Below are 27,534 nucleotides of genomic sequence, written 5' to 3'. Positions count from 1 at the left end.
CAGTGGCACTGCAGCTTTGAAAACCCTTTTTAGCCACCCTTGAAATCTCCAGAGCTTCCTCCTGTGAGCAAAATGCAGCAGTCAGAAACCTGTAAAAGCTGAGTGCAGGTTTGAACGCCCAAGGTAGACGTGTCAGTCTGTGATGTGGGGAGCAGGGCGCTGGGTAACACTATCCTGGGGCAGAGCAGATGGGGGCTGAGGGGACAGCACAGGACCTCTGTGTTGTCATCTCCAGCTTTGGGACATCTACACACACACACAGAGGTTGCAAGGCAGATCTTGTTTAGTGCTGCCGTGGTTTTTGGCTGAAATAGAGTTAGTTTACACAAGAACCTGGGAGGTAGCACAGCCAGGACAGCTGACCCAGACTAGCCAAAGGGATATTTCATACCATAGGACGTCATGCCCAGTGTATCAGGAGGGATTGCTAGTTAGGGACGGGCTGGGCATTGGGCTGCAGCTGATAAGCAAATTGCATTGTGTATCACCAGCTTTGTATATTCCTTTATTAGCACTGTTGTTATTTTCTTCTTCCTTTGCTGTCCTATTGAACTGTCCTTATTCCAACCCATGAGTTTTACCTTTGCCTTCCGATTCTCCTTCCCATCCTGCTGGAGTGAGTGGCCCTGTGGTCTTTAGTTGTCGGCTGGGACAAAACCGTGACAGTCCTTTGATCTATTTACTGCATCCCCTTTATTCCAGTTGCATAATTTACTCCCGCTGTCCTCAGGGATGGCAATGGGACATGGAGTGTTACACATCTCCTTATGGCCTGTTTTCCACGTCCCATCACAGCCACCGGGCTCACTGGCTGCTGGCTGTGGACCCAGTCCTTCGAGCAGGAGCATTTTGGGTAAATCTCCATGATGAAGCTTCATCATTTTGTTTGTTTCTCCTCATTGGTCAACATCCAGGGTCGAATCCTTTTCCTGTGGTCTTGAGAAGTCTGGTCAAACCATAGGTGTTTGTGGCAGAAGCTTCCCTCCAACTTTAGGGGCAGGAGCTGTTTGGAAGGGAATGCAGTCCTGGGCTCTGCCCTGCTGTTGCTGCTGCCCAGCCGCAGTGGTGAAATCCTGCCTGAGTTGGGGGCAAGGTGCAGGTCTCTGGGTTGGGGCTGCTTTCAGGGTGCACAAAGGGCAATGGTTTATTAAACCCTGGAAGAAGGGTCACTGGCCCACAAACCAGCACTCACCATGGTGGTGGCTTGGATCCAGCCTTCTGATCATGTGAAATCAGGGCCATCCTGCAGTGAAATTGCAGCTGGAGCTTAGATGGCTTGGACAGCAGCTTGTTGTCTTCTGGTGTGCTTTGTCAGGGCAAAAGCAAAGAATGAAATGTCCATTAAGGAGCTGAGTTAGCCTGATGAATTAGTGTCTTCATCTGGTAGCCAGAAGGACCTTGGTTGCGCCTCTTAGTTGCAGCACCTACCTTCTTATCCCTCTACCTGCTTTCCCTTCTCAGTGCTGGCATCCAGTTGACAATAAGCTCCTTGGCACAGGGATGTTTCGTAGCTGTTGTGCGTGAGCAGTGCCTGCCACACTGATCTCTAGGGAAATAAAAATCTTTATTGTCATACAGATCCATAACTGCAACCAAGTCTTTCCTGTCTTTTATGTATGTGTCCCAGGGAGCTGAGTGCAATAAGCCTTCCTTTCTGTCACCTCAGCTACAGAAGGGAAGAAGTGGGCTTCCAGGTGTTGGTCCAAGCCTTGGCACTAAGGTGATGGTCAGTTACTAACCCACAGAGACTGACACGTACCCACCATCAGGAGTGATTCCTGGCTGGTGTCAGCTAACAGACAGAAAACAGAAGTGGAGGCTTCATCTAAATGTCTGTAAAGAGCCAGATCAGATCACCAATGGGCAGTAGTGGGTGTCTGGAGAAAAAACGTGAAAGGGGAAGGACAGGACAGTTTTTAGTAAGCATTTTTGTGGAGTTTTCTTCCACGTGCTTCTCTAGCTGCTTTTGAAGTTGATGTAAACTCATATCAACCACAGAATCTTGCAGCGGAACTAGCTCTGAAGCTTTGCAGCATGTTATGTGATAAAACACCTATCTCCTTTTCTTTGAGACCAATGCCTTCTAGTTTCATACTTCCTACTTCTGTTATTTGCTTTCTCTTTTGCTCTGTATTTTTTTTAAAAAAATAATATTATTTGTCCTTTTTATAAGCCTCCTACACCACACTGAGTTTATAAATTGGTTGTTAAGGTTTTGCAAGATGTCTCCTAGCAATGCTTAGCAAATGACTTTATCTGCTTGTTCATTTGCCCCAGCTGTAAGCCCATGTAGTTCTTTACACCACCTTGTTGCTTCAGAGATAATAACATCAAGTAATCCTGGGCTACCCACTGCTGTTGCATTTTACATGGGTGGAGGAACCGAATACAGGTCTGCAGGTACCTGTGCCATAGGTCTGGGACTGAGCCTGTCCCCCAGGAGCACAGCCCCCTTTACCCTGCCGTGTCTCCTGCCCTTTGGTGTGGCACAGCTGCTGCTGTGAACTTTGCCAAGGGCAGGCATTTGGCACATTTATTGGCCATTTTCAGGTAGTAAAGCAGGCTGAGATTTAGTTTATGATTGTCCCCCGCCCCATTTGACTCCTGTTCCAGGTAGACTCACCCGCCTCCTTACAGGGAGATTTTCAAAAACAGGCAGAGCTGTAGAAATATGTTACTCAGTCAAATGGCAGTGGGGTCCAAGAGGCACTGAACAATGCCTTTGAACAGCCCACTTCAAACTTTTGAAGTGTTTTCCTTTGGTCCGGCTAATATCCAGCAACACAAACCAGGTAAAACTATTCCATGCCTGAAAAAAATAAGAAAGAGTAGGGGAAAAAATAAATCAAAACCTAACTTCCCTTTGGCTTTTATCCTTGATGTCATCAAAAGACTAAAAAGGATATTTCAGGCCTGGCTTCAGCCTGATGGAACAGCAGGGAAGTTCTTTTCTATTAGATCCTTGATACAATCACGTCTGGTGAAATCACTGTGGTCACATCTGCTGAAATCTTCCATCATTTCGGATTTGTTTCAAAAGACTCAATCTTTCTGTTTTTAAAGGGCAGGACTACTTTTCCAGCCCCTCCTCAGTGCCTGGAACGGTGATTAGGCACCAATCAAGCGTCTGAGATCCCCCTCGCTCCGAATGCTGTGGTCAGCTCTTGTCTCCATCTGCGTGGCTGGGGGCGGGGGGGCTGCTTCTTGGGACTGTTTTAATTCACACTAGGGAATCGGAAAGAAGTTTGCACTTGTCTTTAGGCTCAGGGGAGTATAGACAACAGCAGCTTATCTTTAGGGTGCCTCATTTTCCTGATAGATGCCCTCGAGGATGCATCATTTGCCGCTGCAGTGTCTTTTTGCACTTTAGATGGCTTCTGTGAACTTGAAAAGGAGACTGGGAGGTTCTACAAAGAGAGAGATGGGGTATCAAGGGTGTGTGTCTGAAAAGGATCCTGCCTCTGGCAGTTGTATTGTTGGAGAAAGTGTAAAGAAAGAAAAAAAGAGAAAAACTGAACCCCAGCCCTAGCCTGAGATATATCAAGACTGAATCACTTCTTTGCTTCTTCCTGGTTAACATATTTCACAGCCTCTTCTTGTATGTATAGTGGATGCCATCGACATCAAACATCTTTCCCTTCTCTCCCCCGCGTGCCCCAAGCTAAACTGGGAAATAAGAGCCCCATCCTTCTTTCTCTGTCTGCAGCTCTGTCTAAGCCCAGTGCCTGAGGCCATGGAGTAGAAAGATGGTAACTCCTTGTTTAGAGAGCTGTTTCATTTACTCTTCCTACCACCTCAGTGCCTTCCCGAGGATTTCAACAGCCTGCAGAGCGTGGCAGGTGGCTGCTGTGGGTGCAGCCTGGTGGAAGCAGGCAGACGTTCCTGAATTTATCAGCTCTGCCACCTCGTCTGTGGCTCAGTCAGATTTACTGGAGGAAAAGACAATAAAGTCCTTCAGGGCAAAAGTCCTTATTTACTGTCTACCTGCTCATAACCCCTGATTTGCCTAAACTCTCTTTGTCCTTCCTTCTCTTGTTACTTTAGTGATTCTTTTCCGTGACTGCTTCACTGAAAAGGCTTTTCTGCTCCCTGCTTTTCCCCATTCTTGGATCATAGAATCATAGAATGTGTTAGGTTGGAAGGGATCTTTGAAGGTCAGGTCATCTAGTCCAACCCTTCTGCAGTAACCCAGGACATCTTCACTAGATCAGGTCGCTCAGAGCCCCATAAAGCCTGACCTTGAACATCTCCGGGGATGGGTCCTCCACCACTTCTCTGGGCAACCTGTTTTGTGACCCACTGCCCTCATATTGAAGAACTTTTTCCTAATATCCAACCTAAATCTCCCCTTTTTGAGTTTAAAACCATTACCCCTCGTCCTACTGCTGCATGCCCTTGTGAACAGTTCTGTAAATGCCAGCAGAGTTGACCTGTTGCAGCTGAAAGCAAGCTCCCCAGGCACCTTGGGCTCCCAGTGTAACCAATGTACCGGGGCAGAGGGCACTGGGAGGCCCCATACCGTTTGTTCCAAGTCATTAGCTACAACCTTTCTTAACATTCATGGTGTTAACCTTCATTCTTCCACTTCTGAGTTATGAGGTTATCAGTGACTTGTGATAGCACAGTGTGCAGAGTGAGCTGATGCTACGAGGAAGACTGTGTGTCTATCTGTAGCTCTGCTATCTGGGATGTGTCTGTACCTCTCTAAAGGCATTGCATTTCCTACTAGAGACAGCCCACGTTCCTGGGGCGCAGCTCAGAGGATGAGCTGGCCACAGCACTTGTGAAACGCACTTGGCTCAACCTACTTTAGAGAAGACTTTAGCAAGGCTAAGGTAGATGGGGAGAAGGTTGGTCTGGATGCTGTAAAATTGCATGGTGGTGAGCAAAGTCCTGATGCTCTGAAAGCGTTCAGGAGTTTGGCTGTTGCATTGTTTTGAAAGAAAATATAGCCTGGGACTCAGGAGTCACTTCTAACCCACTGTCCAGCACGTTGCTACTGCAAAGCCACCCTCTATCTTCCCTGAGACAGCAACACCTCCAGGCATCAGTGTGATTTCCTGTAAAAGCTCAGAAACCAACCTGGCAGCCCAGATCACATCGAAGCTTTTCTCCCATGGCAGCAAACAGGGCATAGAGAGAGGGAGAAAAGAGAGGTGGCTGGGTCTGGACAGGGAAAGGAATTTGGATCAGGAGCTAGGAAGGACATCTGGGTGCCAGATCCTTCTCTTGGAGCGCATTGCAAGGAGCTGGCTTGGATAAATGAGAGGTATTCTTGTTCCCTTGTTGTAACCTGCAAAATGTGATAAGAGGAGGTGGTCTGGGTTGCAGAGAAAGGTGCCATCCAGGGAAATCATTGTGTTTTTCATGTCATCTAGCTCGATGAATAGTCTTAGGCCTTTTGAGCACAGTGAGGCCCTGGGCTGTGCTCTGCACTGCATGTTTTGTAAGGAATGTCCCTTGGGGCAGTGCGGGGGGACCTGTGACACTAGCTGGTGTTGAGCAGTAAGACTAGCAAAATTAAAGCCAGTTTTCATCCGAACAGAGTGGGTTGACGGGGCTCAGGAGTGGATTGCCATCACAGCTGCTCTGAGCTTCACACCAGGAACTCAGGGGTGGACAAACAAGCCAAGCAGTGAAGCTCTCTGCTGTTTTTCTCTCTCTTGCCTCGCAGCAGGGACTAAGCCAGGGGATAGGAGTGTAGGCGTTGCAGAAGTTCACGTGAGTCGATACTTTCTGGCATGAGTAATTTGTTGGACTGGGTTGGCTTATGTTTGCTTTTTGTCGAGCTCACGTTGGCCGGGCCAAAGATAGCATCCTTTTTCTTTTTAAACCCGTTTTTCCATATTCTGCTGGCTGAAAGGGAGGGCGCCCAAGCGACATGTCTGCAACAACGCCATAAATCCAGACAGAAATAGAATTAGCAGTTCTTTCTGGTTCCGGTGTTTGTATCTGCGAGGTCGTGGGCTTAACTGGTCTGGGTTTCTCGGAGCAGAGCTGTGTCTGTGCGAACCTGTTGTGCCTTGGGACCTGGAGCTTGGGTTTTGTTCCAGAGCAATACCATAAAACTTTTATAGCAATGTCATGACGAAGAGCATGAGAAGAGGAATTATTTAACCCTCGCTTGCTAAAGTTAGCGTTGCGAATTCTTCTCCTGTTTCCACATGCAGCAAATCCCTCGGTTGAGTCCGGATCGCTGTAGGGAGAAAAAATCCAAGATTTGTGGAGATGGGGAAGAGAGAGCAAGCAGGAACCTGTATTTGCAAGGATTACCATTTCTTAAATGTACTTAAAGTCCAGTCCTGTCCCAATAGGCCCTTGCACACATCAGTAGCGTTATTTGTTGGCACTGTTGTACTGCATTGTGCTCCAGCATTTGTAGAATTGGGCTCTTAATCTATGTTGATTATGTTTTAATTGAATAAATAAATCTTTTACAGAGCCCGGAATCAATAGAGATGTTTCCATGCTATTTTTTTTAATTTTTCTAGGTTTCCTAAGGACATTTAACTTTTACAACCTTACAGCTTGTTCTGCAGCGTTTGCTAGTCAGCTATTGCGTAATTGTTCTGGGGAATGAGAACCTGGGAATAATATGGCCCAGAAATGCTAAGAAGCAGAAATGAAATCAGCTCATCTTCTCATCTGCCACCATCCCTCCTCTCCAGGGTCAGGGTACCAAACAGGCCATGTGTGGGCTCCAGTTTTATTCTCAGGTCTGCCATTGTCTTATCACCTCAAGTGTTGGGACCTTTGCATCTCCCCCCTTTCCAGGCTGTTTTTTGGCTGCTTAGCTTAAAAATTCTCTGGAGCGGAGCAATCACAGTTTTTGTGTCTGAGAAGCCTGTGGCTGCCCTGTAGTTAGAGGCCAACAACTGCAGGATGGAGAAAAACCAAACAAGAGCCATGAAGTGCACTAACAGTGGAAAGGAAATTGTACTTTTCCAGATTGAAAAATCCAGGTGCCTACAGCCAGCCAGGAGTAACGGTCTGGGGTAATTCCTGTAAAAAGTATTTCTTTTCTTGAACAATGGTTTGGATGGAAAAACTTTGGCTCTATAATAAAAACAGGCAAGAAGAATTGAGTTTGCAAGTAGTTTCTAACCTGACTCTCAGCCTTTTAAATTACGTGTTCTTGCATAAAGCACATTGGAGCTTCCATTTTCTTGTTAGTCAAGCGAAATTTATTGTAATCCAGTAAGATTTAATAATCATTACGAACTAATGAATGCTTCAGCACGTATAAGCTTGGCAGATCAGATCCTCCCTGCTTTGCATAGTCTGTCTTTCTTTGACCAAGTTGCCATTTATGTGTCAGATTGATGACTGGGGAGTTCTGTAAAACAGGTAATGATCGAATGCTCCTGAAATGAAATTTAAATAAAAACTATCTGGAACAGCCAGCGAGCCAAAGGGAAAGGAGAATTTTTGGCTTGGAAAATCGAAGTAACTCTGTGAGAATGAAGGCAAACAGAGCTGGATTGTCAGCAGGGAGGTGCTGATATGGTATGAACAGGCTTTACAGTTGAAATTGGGTGTGTTGTTAGGTAATTCTTCAGTATTTTTATTATCGTAGTAGTCAAGCTGCGAACGAGCTCTTCTGCACTGAGCTCTGTAGTTGCACGTACGCAGAGAGACTCTGTCTGGGGGATTTGCAGATAAGTCAGACATGGAAGGACACAAGAAAAATATTGACTGTGACTCAGGTTGAGAAAAGACTTTCAATGTGTAATATTTCACTTGACTCAAGAGCTTCAGTTTCTGCACATGTCCTGAATGTGGGCTGGCTCAGTGGGACTAGCTCCTGCCATCTACATTGGTAGGGATCCTCAGCTGGCTTCCTTGAACTTCTCATTCCTGATGGAGCTACCTCATTTCTAAAGCACTGAAAACATTGAGGAGGAAGATGTTTCTTAGCTTGTACCTGCCTCCATGCACTGCTGGGAGGTCCCGCTGTTGGGTTGGGCTGTACTGCACAGACGTCCTTCCCAGAGGTTTTTGGTCTAGATTGATTTTTCAATAGCAAAGCATGTGAATGGATCCTCTTTTAAAATGCTTATTCTAGCAGGGATTGCAGAGCAGCCCTTGAACAGTGGTTTGGGGATTGCTCCTGCAGTGCTGAGACCTGAATTCTACTTTTGGATGTGGGTGGTGGTGAAAACTCACGACTCTTCCCTTCTGAATGAGCATCCCTGCCAGCCTGGGTACAAGTGGGGCTGTGCTGTTTTGAAAGCAGAGAGAAGACAAGATCTATTGAATCAGAAAGGGTCCCGACTGTAGGTTGGTATTTGCTCTGGACGTGGGCTTTCCTATGTAATAGCCCTTATTTATGTTACTTTGCGACTGCTTAGTGCAAATCATGCCCTTCACCTTGAATCTGCTAGAAACTAATGGAAAATTTTCACTCCTCCTTGAAAGAGCTCATTTTTCAGATAGAAATTTTGAAGGAGTGTAGAATCAGACAGGTACAGCTGCCCGAAATTGATTTGAAATAATAAAGGTGCAGGTGGACGGTCTCTGGCCACTGTGGCTTGCAGCTCAGCTCTGTACTTTGACTGGGATGGGAATATGGCAGTAGAGATGGTCTCAGGATTCTGGTGCTCCAAGCCTGACCCCAGCTTTGGCTGCACAGACACGCATCCTGCTACAACACATCTTCTCCATCTGCAGGAGCAGCAATTGTCCTGCCTCTTCACCTCGGCAGCAGATACCACATCGAGTTGTGTAACCCTCCAAATTAGTTTAACACAATGGGACCATTGTGGGAAATATATGAAGAAAAGCCCCAATGTCAGCCGAAATCCCTGTGAGATGGAGGCTTGCTGCTGGTTCTGGGAGAGAGCTGTAGCATTTCAGCATGTTTGTCCCCACAACCCGAGAATTATTGCTGGGCATGGTAGCAGCTCTGTGAGGACAGCAAGAAACCATGTGCCAGGCCAAGTGGTTTGAATAACAGGAACTCTTCTTTCCTCTTTAAGGTGAATCCTGGTGGCAAGACGCTTGAGGAGAGGCGGTCCAGTTTAGATGCAGAAATCGACTCTCTGACCAGCATCCTGGCCGACCTAGAGAGCAGCTCTCCTTACAAACCTCGGACTCAACAGGTTAGTGGCACATTGCATAAACAGTGGGAAAGTGGCCAGCATCGACTGCTGGAGTCAATTTGCTAACCACTTGGTATTTGTTGCGAGCAGGCATGCCAGCTCCTCCTGATAGCATCCAGATGTGGCTGTCAGTGGGGAGAAGGGCGCAGCCATTCTGAAGGGGGCACCGGCTCAAAAGCTGCCATATCTCTGAGCGAAGGGCCTCTGTCCTGATCGTTAGATTGCCATGGAGATTGTTAGAAAAATCCTTGTGCAGAACAACAGCATTTCATTCGCCTCCACCATCCACCAACAATAGCTGGTGAATCGAAACCTGTGCGGTTCTCAAGTACTTTACGCTTGTGTTTTCTTCTTATTTCTCTGTTTTGTTAACTTTTATCTGTCACGCTGCCAGAGTAATCCAGATATCCCTGTCTCAAGTTGTTTTCTTTTGTTTTTGTTGTCTAATCAGTGGCGACGAAGTGGCTTGGATCGTAGCTCAGCTGTCAGGGTGGCTGTAGCCCAGCAAGGCAGACTGGAATTCGCACTTACTCTGCTGTGTCTAGACAAGGACTGCAGGGGTGACAGCAGCTCAGCTAATTTTTGTCACTCATCTAAGGTAGTGCTTGAGTGGAGCTATTTAAGTTCTAGTAAGGTGTCGTCTGTTTATCAGAGGAGGCGGTGACACCCCAGCAGCACTGTAAAAAGGGTGATTCTTGAGATCTCTAAACTCTTCCCACATGCCTTTGTGTCCAGTTGCACAGGGCCTTCACTTCACAGTCTCATGGCTGGTCTCATTTCTTACATGTTTACAGGTCTGTAGGCAGCTATATATTTATGTTGGGTTTGCCTTACCAATGTCATCCCTAAATAAAACCCCAAAAGTCAGAAGAATCCAAGGGAAAGCTGAGTGATGCGGTGCACACCCATTATCCCATGGGCCACCTCTTTAGTTTGGGGCTTTTTTTGTTCTTTTCATTGTCGCATCCGCTTAAAGTAGTTGAGAAGCAATTCCTTTGGAGCAGAACTAAAGCAGTGATCAGAGTTGGTTTAGATTTGCTCCTGTTTAAATATGACAACTTAGCAAAAGTGGAGTTAAGTGAGATTTGCAGATATTTGAGAGTATCCCTCTGCCCACAGAGGCTCTTGAGGCCTTTGTGGTTTCCATCCCTTCTGCAGGGACCTCCTGATAAACTCTTTCCTTCTAGCAGCGTGGACACAGTTCTCCCATGAACTTACAGACATCCTGAAAAAACAACCTGATTTCTGTTGATCAGTCCAAAAAAGCGACAATGTAAACCAGATACAATGTGATCCTTTTTCCAGTGGGATTTTCCTGCTGCAGTAAACGAGACAAGTTTTAATAGTGATAGTGCTGAGGCATTGTGTCAAATAACCCGCGTTCATGTTGTCTGCGTGAGCCAAATGCACACGGGTGCACACTGGCACTGGGAAATGCTTTGTGCTGTCAAAATGCTCAGAGAGTTAACTAGAAGAGATTTGTACTCACCATTTTCTCTGGCAGTGCCTGCGGTCAGCTCCAGCGTCTTCGTAGAGACATGTAACTTCTGTAACTGGTGTGCTGAGCATTTGCAGTTTGCTGACAGTACTGCTGACTGTCTCCTGATCGTTCTTCCTTTGGGAGCTGGTGTTCTCTGAATAGATTGGTGTGTGCTGTGGCTTTTTGCCCACAGTTCAGGTCGGGGCTCTGAAGACTTGTCCCCCATACCCAGGAGCGACAGGGTACTGCTGCTCCCTGGTGCATTACAATAACTCTGTGTGATCCAGTGGGCAGAAGCAGCTGAATTTCATCTCTGGGACCGAATCCCAACTTTCTTTGTTCAATTTATCAGACTTTTCAGGATTTATTGGTTAACGTAATGAAGTCCCATGAAAAGTATAGCTACAGCAACTTCTAACTATAGCTGTTAGAGAAAGAAAAGCCAGAGTTGAATGTATCATCTGCTGTAATTAAAGAGTACTCAAACAAGTCCTTGAAAGGTGGAACTAGAGCGTAAAGCTTTGATATTTTCCTTTGTTTGATCTGTACTAAGTATTAAAACTGGTGAGTCATTTGATGGTCTTATAGTAGGATAATAGATTAGGCTGCAAATTGTGAGGTACTTACTCAGAACATCAGCACATTTATTGGATTACACCTTAGCTGACCTTCCCAAATTTATCAGGATAATGGCTGCAGATAGGAAAATAGAGTTACAACTTGTTTTCAGAGAAGAGGTTTCCAGTTGTCCTTACGCAGTTAAAGCATTATAATAATTTTACAGGTGTACCTCGCCCTTGGGGGTACTCTTGGAATCAGACAAATTTTATTCTTAGGTTTCTTTTTTATTTTATCTTTTAAATAGTTATAAAGCAACATAAACTGAGCTGTGAAATAGTCCTCTCTCGCTGGAGTAGGAGTGATAGCAGTAGAATGACAAGCAGTTTATTTAACATGCCCTACCCATTGGCATTAATTTACCCAGAGGGAAGCTCTTTAGATCCTTGGTACGAGTTCAGGGTTGTGGCGAGATACCCTGCTGTGGGATGTGTCTCTGAAGCAGAGGGGTCTGTACCCTCTGCTGTAAATTTGGAAAGTACACAATACTGCTCTGGGTGGGCCAGTGTCAGCCCTGGACAATTCCCCTTGATGTGGATGAGTATGATTTCTGCACCATGCCTGTGTCATTTGCCTGGGCATCACCCTGACACCACTCTTTTGTGCACCAAGCAGGTGACAAGGACATTGCCATGAGTGAAAATTGACCACTGCTAATAGAGGCCAGGGAGAGCTTTTTGATGTCTCTGATTAGCAGCACCCATCCTCCTTGTACCCAGTGGTCCTGCCCAGTTCAAGGTGGCTGAGCTGGAAAGTTACCCAGGTACTGCTAGCTGCTTCCTATGATTCAGGCAGAGGTGGTAGGATGCTGATGTACTGCAGACCTTCTCCTCTAAAGTGCTTTGAAAAGCATTTTCTCAACATAGATCCTTCATGGTGCAGAACAGATCTTCCCTCCCCATAGCAACAGGCTTGGTGGGAATAGGTCCTTCTGTGAGTCTAGTACCCCAGTGTGAGTCAACCTTGATGTTGCTGAACCTCAAAGTGAGAGATCTGTCAGGCTTTGTTTCTGGTTAGCTTGTGTCTGGCTTGAGGCAGATGTTAGGAGTCTCCTGCAGCAGAGGTTTTCTAGGCATTGACAGTTTTTTCATATTGACCATCAGCAATGTGTGGGTGAGAAGCAGCTTTCAATCACCATCACCACATCCCTGGGCTAAGCCCATGACTTTCAAGTGTAAGTCTCTCTGGCTGAGTCACAGAAGCACTCAAAAGTTATTCAAATGCTATTTTTTTCATTTCAAAATTGCATGTGTCGAAGACTAAATCATCTTTAGCTGCAACACAACAATGTCTGAGGACACTTTCTGTTATGTGAGGTGGTGCAGGAGAGACTGTATTTCCACAGCTCAGCTGGAGCTGGTGCAGTGAATTGGGATGGAGAACGAGAGCAACATAATCTCAGAATTACCATAACAGCAGTGGCATGTTAATAGATGAGCTTGCCTTAGGTATTGTCTGAAGAACTGCAGATGCATTATGAAAAAAAAAAAATCTAATTAATATTTTCCTCCTGTTTGGTGAAGTTGAGAAATGCTGGTGTGATGAGTGAAATACAGAGCTTCTCCTGGGCAGCTGCCGCGCGTTTCCTGTTTACCTGTCGCACCTTTTAAATCACAGCAATCCACTGGAAAGTTCAGGAGGCAGAGAACCTGCTGTGCCATTCAGGAGTGAAAGGAGGTTGCTTAGATGAGGCACTTGGGTGCATAACTTCCATGGATGGATGCAGGTGCTATTCCTAAATCGGATGATTTAGGAATCATCCACTGGGGGTGGGTGTCTGGTGAATGCTGTGGTCATCTGGCTCCTATGTTATAGGGGATAGCCCCATATTTTATGTCTTCTGCTTAAATCTGTGCTTAGGAGATGACTGCAGCAAGACCTTAGGCCAAAAAAAAAACCCCACAAAAAACCAAAAAACCCAAAACCAAACAAAAAGAAAAAAAACAGCCAAATTTTAGTCCATAAAATAAATGTTTCACTTTTTTCAAAACAAGAAAACTTTGGGACTCTGGAGAGAGGGCTTCCAGCAGGGACTGTGAAAATGTAATACTGGAAATAGCAGCATACAAAAGCTCAGGATTTTTTGTCCCTGCTGTGAATTATGTATTGAATGCTGATTGCTTTGTCTGGAATTGGACACCTACCTTCTGAAACTCTTGAGTTTTATCCTGAATTTCCAATTTTGTCTGTTGGGCAAAATTGAACTTTGTGGGAGGTGTACCAGGTAGTAAGGTATGCCTGCTCCAAAGGCAATTAGTCTTTTTATGAAAGCAAATACAGGGTGGCCAAAATTTATGGAGTATTCAGATAGCAAAAGAGCCCCATGCTTTGATGGTCAAGATCAAATCTACTTGTGTACAGCTGTCAGAGGCAGCTTGATCCAGAGGAGACAGAGCTGGCACTCTGGAGACCTCTTTCATTGCCAGCTACCACCACTGTGCTAAATGACCTTGAACGTAGCATTTCTACTCTGCTCTCAAAATCTCTTCTGTCCTTGTAGCTTGGCAACCTCTTCAATGTGATTTGCCTCTTCACTACCCATGTACATGACATCTAGCAAAATGAAACTGTGGTCTGGGCTGAAGGCCTTTAGGTGATGTGGTTGTACAAATAACGAGAAAAGAAAGAAATTATGTTTTTATCTAACAGATGGGGAAAATGAAGGCAGAGTTAGGCAAGGTGTCTAAGGATTGCTGTCAATATCCCTGCCTCTGTATCATTGCCCTCAGTACTAGACGTCTGCCACTATACAACATGTCAGCCTAAGTGAGTAATATTTTGAAGGAAAAGGAGCTCATTCTCCATGTCAGCTGCAGAAGAATAAAAAAGTAAAGAAAATTAAATTAAAAAATCAGTGATACATTTTCATTAAGTTTAAAAACATACTGGGAAATAATGTCTTCTAATGACTGGAATTTAAAAGGGATTTAAATGTTTGACAGCATTGATTGTTATTCTATCACTTCTTTTGACAACCAGTTGGGGATAACAAAAGCAGTGGAAAGGCAATGGACATATTTTCTTGCAGAGTGATGGGGCAGGATTGAACATTTTCAGCTGTAGGATGGCAAACCATGAAACAAGGCAAAATGTTGAGTGCTGAAGACTCCTAGGAGCACTCTTCTATGTGCATTTCTAATTTTAGTGCCCCACTTACAGCTGCGCCAGGAATGCACAGCTAAGAGTTCGGGTGTTTTATCTTTGTTTACACTGAGCTGTATCTCCAACCATGAATAAAGCCTTCTACTCGGCAGAGAGCAGCACATTCCCCCAGCCTTGGAAAAGAGCCTTATGATTACCCTTGGTTTGGGCTCAGGGATTGGCATAGGGGCTCTGTGAGAAACAGATCGCTGGTTGCGTATTCAAAACGATCCGTGCAAATTTGCAAGTCCAGGCTCAGAGCCTGGTTCCCTTGTTCCTGTTATTTGCCTGAGGCTGGCTTCCTAGGTTGGTATGCACCGAAAGGATTTTGCAAGTGTTGCCCGTGGAGTATTTGCTAGCATCCCACTTGTCAGGAATGTTTTTTCTTTCTTTTAAGAAAGAAAATTTTGGGGTAGAAGCAGGTTAAGGTTATTTTGGTGGGTTCAAAATTAATTCCCTCTTCTTGTCTCTCTGACAGAGTTTGTGGTTCCCCAGTTAGGGGACTCAGTGGGATTTGACTGTTTCAGGTATTCAGAATAGTGTTGAGTCTCTTTCAGTGCATTTTGGGCTGAAATCAATGGCTTAGCTCCTGCTATCTTCAGATATGATACTTGAGGTAAATCAAAGTGCCTAGGCCTCTCTCTGCTGGTCTGAGCACTTCTGATCTGTGGGCTTCTACACAACTTTGCCAAAGAGGCTTCTGAGTTTTGCAGCAGTGCATGGTAGTCAGGCAGCGTGTTCCCAGTGGCAAGGGGCTCTCCATATTTGTTCACTTGAGAGCAGTGCACTTTGGGTTTGGCAGGCTTTTTAATCTCTTTGGCTGTGGGACAGAAAGGTTCATTGGGAATAAGCCCATATGCCAAAACTGAGAAGCATCCCCCATCCATCCTAAAGTGTTGATGACCTTTTGGTAAGGCCATCCAGGTTCTCCAGAGCTACACGTACTGCACAACAATCTTCATGGAGTTGCTTCCATTTCCCCACTGGTTTGGATGGCTGGTGTGGACACAGAGGGATGACAGTTTCTGATAGAGGTGTGCTCAGGCTGGTGTGAACTACTGAGCTCTGGCGGGTGTAGGGGCACAGAGAGGGCTCATGCAAGCACACACTGCAGGGCTGCCAGCGAGGGCTGTTCTCAGTGGGTAGTGACATTTTTGCTGTAGTCACAGACGTCAGGAATTGCACGGGTGGTTTTAAAGATGGAGTCACCTCTGAGAGCCGCGCTCCCGGCAGGTTGGCTTTGTGCTGTTTGGAAAATCCGGGTGGATTACTTAAAGTGGAAAAGGAAGCATCCCATCTGGAGGAATTTCACTGGGTTCCTCCCAGCACTCAAGAAGCAAAGGCAGAACATCCAGGAAACTCTTTTCTTCCTGCGGTTCCCCTCTACAAAGGCAGAGTGTCATTCCCACCCCGTGTGGGTGGTGTTTGAGATGGTCCCAAGGTTGGAGCTTTCTAGGAGCACCGCTGGGGGTGTGCTGGCTGTGAGCAGGGCACGTCTGTCACGCTGTCCCTTACACGCCTGCAGGCAGAGAAGCGTGCACAGGGCAGGGATGTTCAGCTGCATACGTGTGGGTTGAGAGGCGTAGCCAACAGATGATTTCATGTATGTTTGGATTTGTTTTTTCTCTACAAGAAGGGGAAACCTTCCTGTGCTCATCAGCTCCAGCCGGCTCGTGCGGCAAACTGACGCTGCTCTGATTAGCAGATGCTTGAATCAGTTGCATCTGCTGGTATGTATTAAATGTTAATCCTTTTGATAAGATCACGTCCGTGAAGATTTTTAAAGAAAGTTTTCTGAGATCCCAGATTATCAGCTTGTCACAGATGAACAGGATAAGAGTGACCTTTGCAGGGTATTATTTCTTCCTCTTGTACTATCATCAGGGTGAAAATAAAGCAGCACTGCTCCTGCTGTTTCTTTTTTCTGGTATATAATCAAGTTCACAGAAATCTCAGTAAGGTTTACTTTTCCCTTTTTTGCATCCATTTGGGTTTTCTGCCTACGTGCTTGGCCACAGCTTTAGATGACACGACTTGTGTTGGATGTATTGGACTTTAAAATCTGTGCAGGCATCTCAGATTTGTGTGTGGATAAAGTTAAACATTTACTTTGGGAACAGTAATAAAAAGCAAATAGTACCTCATCATTTGGTCTTTTTTTCATTCTGCATTTGTGATTATATTGTTGTGAGTGGTTGAGAGTGGGGCTCTTATGCTCTGAAGCTGTTCAGGACCTTCTACCTATTGTTACATTTTGTTCTCTTGTCTTTTTCCCTAACGGGACCAAGCTGCTGTTACACCATCACCTCGGGAAACCTGTCATCATTTCCCGATCCTCAGATTTTGGCACTCGCCATGGTTTGGCACTCATCTCAAAGGGACCTGGCGTGCTTCACAAGCTGTCCGTATGTCCAGCCAGCAAAGAGCAGCCGCCTCTGGGGCAGAGACCTGTGTTTCAGTGGGAGGCAGACTCTGCTTGCATCTTTGCACGGGTCGATGCATCTGAGTGCTTCAGTGGCATCAGATTTACCACCGCGGCAGCAGGCCTGTGAAATACGGAAGTATGCTTGCTGTTTCACGGGCAAGGAACTGAGGCACTGGAAGATGAAGTGTCTTGGTTTGTGCATGGGTCATCAGAGAAGCTGAGACCAGACCTTGGGCTTCCCAACACAGATTTATCTGCCTCTCATAGCATGTGTGAGTGGTTGGGCAGAGAGTATGTGACGTTGTCCCCTGTCAAGAGAATTTGGAGAGGTCTCGGGTGTGGGGAAATGCATCCGTCTCTGTTTAGGAGTGATTGAACCAAGCAGGGGTAATAAAAAGCCTTACATTTCTTCTGTGGGAAGAAGCTGGCACATTTTCTAATTGAAGGTGTAGTTAACTAATTCTTCCCTCTGAGCACCCATCGGTGTTTGGTACTTGGCAGCTCCCCAGTCATAAAATCTTTAAGACTGGAAAAGACCTTCAAGATCATGTAGTCCAACTGTCCCCCTACCACCTAGATTACTCACTAAACTATGTCCCTAAGTACCTCATCCAACCTCTCCTTGAACACCCCAAGGGACAGTGACTCCACCACCTCCTTGGGCAACCCATTCCAATGCCTAACCAAATCCAGTGGCCACTTTAAGTGGGTCTAGGAGAGAGGTATATGACTGCAAAACTCAGTGGCTGGAGAGGAGGGACCTGGACCCATCTTTTGGGGAGCTGCAGCACGGTGCTGGCTGTCCTTCCTCGTTGTGGTGGCCCATGGACTACCCCGTCCGCACATGTGCACAGTGAGCTCTGAGCCTGCTGCTTCTTGCAGGCAACCTGAACTTTTGCTCTTCTAGGCTGCACTATAACCACAATCTCCAACCTTAAACAGGGATTGTTCAACTGACATACACAGATAAATGCCAAGGCTAATACTGGGAGGAGAGGGGAAGAAGGAGGGGCGGTCAGGAGAGCTAGTAGAGGAGAACAGGAAGGGTCAGAGTCTGCATGAGTCCATAGGAAATTAGGCTTCCTTTCTTCTGCTCTTTATAGTGTCTGTTCCTTTTGTGTTGATTATTTCTCCTCTGCACACACTAGGAACCAGCTGCGTTTCCCTCCCTGTTAGGGAAAGGGAAATAGTTCAGAGCCAAGGGAACAGCACAGCAACTTCGAGAAACACCTGCATGGCAATGTATCACTTGGGACTCTGCTCCCACTGTGGCCTGTGCTGGATGTCTTCCTCAGGCTATTTCCACCGAAGTGGGAATGATAACTTTGTGATTTGTGCATTACAGTCACAGCAAGGAGATCACTGCCTTGGTATGCCTTTGAATTGCCTTCAGTCTATGACTTACTGTTGAGTTGTGCTCTTAGAAAGCAGAGGGCAACTAACTTCTGTGGTTGCAGTTTCTACATACGTTTGGAAGGTGAAGGTTAAAACATCCTAGTGAGTCCAAGCATTTAAAGTATGGCCTTCACAAGTTTCTTTTGGTTCCTCACTGGTGCCTGTTTGCAGGAGCGCTTGCAGCTTTTCTCGCATTTATCTTTATAATTCCCTAAGGATGGAGACGTTTAATTCTTCACTGTTTGGTAAATGAAGAGCTGAGGCACAGAGATTCCATGCAGCTTGTTGTAGGGCAGGGCTTTGCACACAGTGGTGATGTTCTGGGACAGCATTGTCATTTGCTGGTCTATCCTGTCTTTCATGGTCTGTTTTGACAAGGTTCTGTCCTCCTGGGGAGAGAGGACCCCTCAGAGGACCCTTCCCTAGAGCCATTGCAGGGCAGTCCAGAGGCAGGGCAGGTCTGTTCCCAGGCATGTTCCAGGGAGGGCTGCCTGGAAGAATCTAAACCCCTATGGAAAAGTGAGAGCTGGTCATGGAGTTTATACATTAGACCCTGCTACCAGTGCATAAATAAACATGATACATTTATAGCCTGGACATCTCTCAGGATTGTTGCAAGATGTTCCTAGTTCAAAACCGTTAACCATTAAAGTAAGAGGCAGATGCATCTGTGGACGGTTTAAGGGGCTGTGTCTATATTTTCTCTTATTGATTGCCTTTTGCCTTCCTGTCTGGAACCTTTTGAGAGATGACTGCGGTGCTGAGACGCATTGTCTCTTTCTGGATATTAAAGCTGCACTAGGCTAAAAAAAGCCCAACCCACACCCAGCCCATATCTGAAAGCTATGAATTGATAGATCCTTGCTATAGCTCTTCAAATAACTGTAAATTACTCCAGGCTGTTACAGTTTCATTGTAAGGAAGTTCCTTCCTTGACTCAGACTTCTTTGCATCACAGTGAAATGCAATTAGGTGACGTACATATTGGGGCTTGGAAGCACTTACAATTTTCTCAGCCTTATGTTGTCAACTTTTGCTCAATAGCAGGCTTGTGAACTGTGTCACTGTGCCTGTGTTAGCATATATTATCACCATATGGCATTTCAATAGTGAATAGGAAACTTTTATGAGTATGTAAAAGAGGATGAAATGGAAAAAAAAAATATTACAGAAAGATAAACCTAATGTGCTGCTTCACAGCTGAAAGTGAGCGCTCTAACTAACTGCTGTTTCTATGGGAAATCAATAATGCCGTGGTCCAATGAGTATTACTGTCTTTTCCCACAGATTTAAAAACAAGAACCACAAAAAAAAAAAAACCCTCGAACAAAGAATGGACCTGGCCAGAAAAATGAGATTTTGATGCCGTTGTTATAAATATTTCTGCCAGTGTTTGCAATCTGAGACCGATTCCTCCCATCCCAGCCTAAATATTCAAAGCCTTACGACATGCTCTTTGCTCAAGGAAAAGTAGTTACATATACATAAGCACAGTGAGAGCAAGGACAGGTTGCACAGTTTTATGGCCTAGTACAGGTAAAGACAGATGGGGTGGTTGCAGTCACCTCATCTGGTTGTTGGTGTAACCCAGGTCAGACACCTTGCTATCTTGCTGTAAGTAGCACTGTTCTTTATCTTTGGGTTGATGAGGGACTGGGTATATTATTCTCTCTGGAGTGATTTGTAAGAAGCTGGGGAGAGATCATTGCTGTCCCAAGCAGCTCAGAGCCGTGAAGTATTGCCATCTTGCATACCAGCAATCACTCCAGTTGTCCTGGGAGCTCAGGCAATTTTGATTCCCTCTTCCAAACCCATTACACTTGTGATCCAAGGAGAATTCAAGAAAGATGGGAGGCGCAGGTCTGTTTCTGGCTCAGAGCTGGGATGCACATGCACTTTCAAGCTGTGGTTATGAAGAGGGGAAGAGAAGGTGTCAGGGTTGATTACTGTGCTGGTTTGCAGGAAGACCAGCTGTGCATTGCATGAGATATCTGTGCAGTTAAGACCGTTTTGTAGTCTTAAAAAGTGATAGATAAGCCGCTGTTGTTCAGCTGGGATTTTTTGAGCACTGTATAGTTCAGCAGGGAGATAGTACAAATATTGTATTGAACTCTATTAATCTTCTCCTGGAAACATTCTGACTGGAGTCCACATCAGCAGCTAATGTCCAAAGTGCGAGACAGGGGATCTGGCTGTGGAACAGGGTGGCCACGAGGGTCACAATGTTTTATGAGGCCCCAGTGACAAGAGAGCTGCTACTGTGCTCAAGACAGCGCTCTCCAGTCCACGTGAAAAGCCATGGAGATACCACGCAGAGGATGCAACCATTACGTGTTTCTTTAGGGTAACTGTAGGTCACTGGTAGGTTTTGGAGGTATCTGGAAGAGCCAGCACCCCAAAGCAGGGCTGTGTAACACTGAAAATCATCAGGCTTTTTAGCTTTTTGGCAAGACTTAGCTTTGACAAGACTTGGCTTTGACTCTGTTGAGTAATGTGGTCATTTCTAACTAATGGCAATAAAACTTGAGAGAACACCTGCTGTTTCTGTATTGAACATATGTGTGCGTGCTCATGTAAAATCACAAATGCATGCAGGTCTAGAGAGTACAATTTATATTTGGCATCTTTCCTACAAATTGCATTTTAGAATACCTTAAAGTCTTCCTGTAAATAAAATAATTTAAGAATTGAGCTCATTAATGAAGAGAGGGAGATGAGGTAAGGTACAGAGACAAAGGAGGAAAAGGTTTTGTTTTGTGGGCTTTTTAAAGGCAAACCAGCCATTTGATGAATTCAGTCATTTGCTGAACGTACTTGGTGATTTCTCAGGAGGACATATGGACAATCTCAGGAGACTGTCTGCAGGATAGGAACTGCATGGAGCCAAAAGCAAAATGATGGGCTGATCACTTAGAAAGTATAAATGGAGGGAACATCTGAGGATCTCTGGCTCTTTCTCTTATGAGCCTGTGCTGGATTATCCCCTATAATCAGTGCTTTCCCCAGCCCAGTTTCAAATAAATTAAATGTAAATATCTCATTGCTTTCTTTGGGTGATTATTCCAGACTGAAACGTATACAGCTGCTAAGAGCTATTTGACTTCAGCATTTCCTTGCTTAATTTAATCTCCTTGTTCTGAGTGACACTTCATATATGTGTCCCTGCGTGTGCTCTCCTACCATGTGGATGCACTCACTTCCCATACCACGCCTATACATAGAGTGCAAGGAGGCTGAAATTCCCCAGTACAGAGCTGTAATAAAAGGGCTGACAGACTGGGTCTGTAATATGCCTGACCTGACAATTAAGCAAACTTATTACCGTGTCAGCCTGCCAGATGGATCATCTACTCATGATGTAACGTGTATTGCTTCTGAATGTATTGGAGTGCAGTTTCCTATTTTATGTTTGTTGAGCTGAGAAAGGGAGAGGGAAGAGACAGTTTTATTTGAACTAAACCCACTCGTTTCAAGTGTGTTTAATGATAGCAATATGTGACAGATAAAATAAAATCCTAGGCCCTGGTCCATGTTTATTTTAATTTCAAGCAATGGGGAGAGATGGAAGAGATAAAACTAGAGGCTAAAAACGTCTCTTGTTGTAAAAAAGCAGATTGAGCCCTGAAGGGGCTTTCCTTGCTTCACTCTGCAGTAGTCCCAGATATGTCCATTGGAGGTTTTCTGGGTGGGAACTTGGGACTTTCCCCTGACAAAGGTCAGGTTGGACTGTTTGGCATCAGCTTTTCTAATTGTTTCCTCTAAGCTTACTAAAAATAGAAATGCCATACTGAAAGACAGGGAAGGAAAAAAATACTCAGTCTGAAGCATCTAGCACTAACCTGGACTTTTCTTTTAATGTGGTCCCACCCTGAACCTGAAGAGACATGAGTTGTTCTTAGACCTGTGTGGTAGATGTGTTCCTGAGACTCCCAGACCTCTCACCTGCTGTTGTGTAACCTTGGCTGAGACATCTTGTGTCACTGGGCAGCACTTCTCCTCCTGTTAAGTAGGGATAAACTCATTAATTGCCTGGTTGGTGTAAGGTGTTTGGGTGAGTGTTTAGTACCTGGTGCAGTGAAGATGCTTAGGTAATGTTGTGCTATTTATGACCTGTAGTATTTGCATCTAGACCTCTTGGGCTATCTTCTCTCCACTCTTCTGTGACTGCAGCATGGGTGGTTTGGGACAAATTGTCTCTCTCCAAGGTTTATGTTGAGTACAACCTTGCAAATTCGTGCAGCTCTTTCACTTTGCTGTGTGGCTAAGCTGGCAATGCCAACACCAAAGCAGGTGTCTGTCTTTGAAATACTTACCAAGGTGCTGTTCTCCATTTTCAAGCTGTTCTCTGCTTGAACAGTTTAAGAACTCCCTATACATTCAGACCAGGTCCCTCAAGCTGCTAATGCACTTCCAAGGAACTGTAAGCTCACGACTCAAGGAAACGTGGAGGTGATGCTCTTGTTCTGTTCTTGAACTGGCTTCCCGACTGGGATGTTGTGCCCAACAGCTGGGAGTATTTCCTGAAGACAAGCGCAGTATGGTGTAATGGAGGCAGCAAAGCTTTGTGCTTAGGACTGCCATCTCCTTTGGAAATGCATTGTGTGTGGATGTTCAGTGCATCCAGCAGTAGCTCTATCACATGCTGTTGGTTGGCACTCCATGAACTTGGCTTGTCGGGTGCAGAAGAGACTGCAGTTTCATTCTGTTTGAAGACTGTCCTCTGGGAAAGTTTTAATATCTTATTTACCTGCCGAGTTTTCTGGAGCATCTTAAGTGCTGGCTGTCATGAAGAACCAGCTTCAGCCCTGGCTTGGCTCATTTGATAAAAGCATCAGTATCCTGCTTCCCAAACCCAGACAAATGCTTTTGTAGTGTTGTAGGACCTTAAAGTCTGCAAATGAGCTTGGAGGGAAGTCACATCTTGAGTGCACTCAATCAAGTGTGTTTTGTTCCAACTCCTATTGTTACAGTGTTGGTCTACTGCTGTTTTCTTTTTACAGACTGAAGTAGCGTGAGTCTGGTTTCTAGAAAAGAACCTGTGTGGATCAGAAATTGGAATGCAAGCCTTGTCTTTTCAGTATCGTTTCGTCAAGTGTCAGTGTATCTAGGCCTGAACTGAAGATTGCCCATCCTGCATCAGATGAATGTTCACTCCAGTTCACTGACTTTCCCAGTAAATACCAAAGGAAGAAGACAAGAGAAGTGCAAATTCATAGCAGTACTGTCCCAGAATACTTCTCTTTGTCTAAGAATTTGCAGTTCACAGAGATTGGCTTGATAAAAATGAAGTCTTCCATAACAGGGATTTTTCCTCCATCAGATCATGCGTTTGGTTTATGAACTCATGTAAATCTCTGGAATTTAAAGCATTCCATGGCAAAGGAGTCCTACTGAGGTGGGGCAGACCAACCTTTGTTATGTTCTCCATTTGTCTCCCACTGGGCTGTTTTTATGCTGCTTCCTTCTAGCACTGGAAAGGCAGAACAATTGTTCCTCCTGTTTGTACCACTCTTAGTTTTAGCTGCCTCTTTTCAAGGCTGAAGGCTCCTGGTACACTTAGTTGTTTCAGAGAAAGTTGGGAAGTGTAAGTGCAGTATCCATTTATTTTCTGATCAGCTATTGCTGTCTACCTGCAAACTGTTGAGTTTGAATGTCAGAACAGTGGAGGTGGCTCCTGGCCCTGTGTCGTTCTCTTCTCTTTTTTTTCTTTTTTCCTCTTAACTTACTTTGGAGCAATGGATTAACTCTGGATTTTGTTTCTTAGAGGTGAAGCCTGGAATTCTGCTGTGTGACTTTGTTTTCAGAGTAACTTCCCTAGTGCCCTGTGTTGGGTGGGGTTTTTTGTTGGTTTTGGTTTTGGTGGAATTTTTTGGTAGGTTTTTGTTTGTGTTGTTTCTGGGGTTTTTCTTTCAGTTGTTGCAGGATTAAACAATTTGACTAAATTCTGACCTCTTTGCCAAGGTTTTTGCATGACTGTTTCCAAATAGAGTATCCAAAGGCACTTTGATGTTCTCAAATATGAAGTGGTAGGAAAGATACAAGGTGACTGTTTTGGGAGAGGTCTGATGTAACCTCAGTAGTTTGGAACTAAATGGGATCTAGTGCTTTCCCTTGCCTTCCAGATCTCGGACACTTTCCTTATATTTTTGGTAAGATTTTGAACTGCTCTAGCATTAAGTTTCCCATCTGTAAAACAGAGATGGTAATAAGCACATATCCCACCTGGCTATCAGACTTCAGAAAGGATTTTCAGATGTTCAGCTAAAATTTCTTCTGCAAGGACAAAATGCTGTGGTTTTGCCAATTTGTGTGCTGTTAATTTAATATCAAGTTTGAAATTATTTGGTCAGTGGGTCAGTATTCTTAAGTTTCAGAAACATTTAAGAGTTCAATTCATTAGAGATTAATAAGATTACAGAAGCGTGTGCTTTTGTTGCTAAAGCTAAATTAAAACTTGACCCCTTTTGGGCTGAAATAACTAACACTTCTCCAGCTCTTTTTCTGTCTTCCAAAACTCCTCTGCGCAAGCAGTATGAATCTAGTGTGCTCTGTATTATTTTGCTCCTTTAACATGAGGACCTGTAGAGACAGTGAAAGCTCTCTATAGAAGGTATTGTATAGTGAGGGAGGGAGCCCAACAAAGCTAATTATACAGACACTCCCACTCTATTACCCTTTAGCGAAATTGAGCCTAACATTCCGCTCTTAAGCTCGTTAAACTATTCTTTTTGGGTGCAAGGATCTTATTGAGGGAATGAAATAGCTACACTGTGTAATCAGAATGGGAATTGGAGCAGATCATTATATTTACTCATTTGATTAGCCATAAAATAGCTACTGAAGTCCCCATTTTAAATCTGCTTAGCAATTGTGCAGCAGGGCAAACTGGGTGTTTTAATTAAAAAAGAAAAGAGATTGCGGTGGGGTTTTTTTTATATGTAATAAATATACAAACACATGCACGTTGTGATCCAGTTTATGTAAATAACCTCTTCCCTGTCGGTGTTCTTGCCTCCTAATTGTTCAGGGTCTGTCTGCTTCCAGCTGCGAAGGAAAGGGAAATGGAAGTTTCTGCACATCTGCTTTGAAAGACGCGATGTCTGGGGCTTAAAATCTAGCCAAAGGATGAGATTGCTATAGGAGGGATAAGTAACCCCAGAATGAGATTGCAGGTAGAAAAGAGTAGGTCCTTGATGACTGGAGGGGATTTAGGTTAAATTGTGCAAAAGTCAGTCAGGAATAGTTGAGGCAGGGAGAGGACTGGAATGAGCATCCTCTCAAGGCCCTTTCCACCACCCCATAAGGTTTGCTTAAGAAAGGTGAGGCCATGCTGCATCATCAAGGGGATTGCCTTTGACCAGTTCCCATTCCCTGAGGGAGCTGAAGTCTTCAGCGTGTTCAGGCAGGGGCAGCATGTGGTGTCCCTTGGCACATCCAAGATCTGCAAGTCCCCAGCTGCCTCGCAGTCCCTGACTGCCTCTGTGCACAGTGAACAGCTGAGGATGCCCTGCTTTCTCTCTAGGAATAATTCGGTGCCCTGCCACTGATCTGCCCATAAAGGCCTGGAAATGAGCCATTACTGAAGGTTTCATTTTTGGGTTTCCGTTGCAATCCGAGGGACTTGCAAAGCAGAGCAGATGTTCCAAAGGCAGCGAGCTCTGTAGCAACTGGTTTCTCTGTTCAAGATGGCCACTGTCATCTTAAGTATATAATAATGCCTTTAGGAAGCTAAACAGCTACACAGATAATTCAGCTTTTCATTTGTTTAGTTGTTTTTGAGACAACCTGAAACAGTGAAATAAGCTTGGTTACAGAGAGCAGACTTGACTTTTGAAGGCATTAGCCTCTACGTGGAGTGATGACAGTTGGCAAGCGTGTGTTGTGCTGCTCTACCTTTGTGGGTCACTGAAGAAGTCATGTTAATAATGACAGTAACAAAATCATTCTTTTGATGTTTCCTGTGGATGTCAAGGCCTTTGGGCAGCAGGCAGGGGCACAGTAGCACTTCAGTATTACAGTTGTGAGGGATGAAATACATATTTTGGACGGTGACTCTTTTTCCGTAGACAAATTCTCCAGTGTTTCCTTTTTGTTTGTTGATTTAACTGGCACCCAGGATTAGGACCCACTTGGAAATGGCCAGAAATCCTACTGTGCTGAGAAGTCCTCTCCAGAGAGACTCAGGTAAATCCCTCCCAGATGAGCTGTGGGGACCTAAAAGAAGCCACCTGAAGGAAAGAAATGCCAGCACTGGCTATTCTGCATGTGCCAAGGAAGATATTGGTGCCTGGAGTTGTTACTCTGGCATCACTCCGCAGCACTAAGTTGAATAAGCAGGACATTGGGCAGGCTAAAAAAAAAAACCCAACCAAAAATAACCATTATTAGGGCCAGCATGCCAAATACAACTGTATGGGCAAGAGAACAAGGGCCTAACTATAAAGAGGTTAGAAGCATACTCTAAATTTTAATGAACACCAAACTTTTTTTGGATGTGTCTGGTAGGCCTGCAGTTGGATAGGGCTGTTCTGCATTGCCCCGCATCGCTGCAGCCACCCCAGGGCCCACCTGGCTGGCACAAGGAGTGCAGTCTAAGGGGAACAAGGGAGGCTGCAGGGTTCTGTTTTTGCTTGATTGTGACCGTGAAGATATTTAAGGGCTTTCTCTGAAGTGCTGCACATCTGTAGCTCACACTGAAGTTAATAGAACATTTGACAAGGATGTCAATCCTTCCTCTTTTCTTTCCATCCATCCATCAGTCCTTGCTCAGATCCTTCCCATGCCACAAGGATGGGGAGAGCCGCAGTCCAGCCTCACAAGCACGGTATGTGCAGGGTAACTGGCCGAGTGACCATCCTGGAGGCGTGTTTCTAATGTTACAGCAGCCCTTTTGATGCGTGCCTTTCCCAAGTGAGCAGCTGCTTTGCGCCCAGGGAAGCAGGGTTTGTGTTTAGAGCACGTCTGCGAGCTGCGATTGTTGGACTGGATCAAGCTGTCTCTGTGTCACTTAAATGTTACAATCTCTCAAGCTGTCAGGATGACTTTTAAATTGAAGCAAAGGTGGGGGCTTCCTTTCCACATCAACAGTCGTGCCGTTCCCAGAGCTGTGCGTTCTGGCGCTCTGCCGCTCGCCTCTCCATCTGAGGATTGTTAATCCCCCCCACCCTCCTTTCCTGGGGTTATTCCTGCCTCACCTGCCTGGCTGCAGGAGGGCATGGTTAGATCAGGACACACAGCTCTCTGCTTTCAGCCAGTCAGATGTTTCCAGCCAAGAGCGCAAGTTTTCATAGCAATTTGGTGTCATTTGCATAGGATTCTCTCCCTTCCAGGGAAAAGTGTACTCCTGTAATCTGATCTAAAAGGGCTCCTAAAGG

General features: G+C 45.2%; 1 protein-coding gene across 3 annotated transcripts in view; it reads left to right on the top strand.

Moving 5' to 3' along the window:
* The window catches only part of LPP (LIM domain containing preferred translocation partner in lipoma), a gene marked incomplete at both ends in the record, with an annotated part of 204,569 nt that overhangs the window by 43,714 nt on the left and 133,321 nt on the right, over positions 1–27,534 (top strand). For all 3 annotated transcript variants that reach the window (XM_084267544.1, XM_084267543.1, XM_084267542.1), the window contains one exon: positions 8,979–9,101. In XM_084267544.1, coding sequence (XP_084123670.1) covers positions 8,979–9,101 — 123 coding nt within the window. The remainder of the gene's footprint in view (positions 1–8,978; positions 9,102–27,534) is intronic.

Source organism: Gallinula chloropus (genome assembly GCF_964237585.1).
Source record: "Gallinula chloropus genome assembly, chromosome: 8".
NCBI lineage: Eukaryota > Metazoa > Chordata > Aves > Gruiformes > Rallidae > Gallinula > Gallinula chloropus.
Note: the sequence above shows the minus strand (reverse complement) of the source record. Positions and strands in the feature narration are given on the sequence as shown.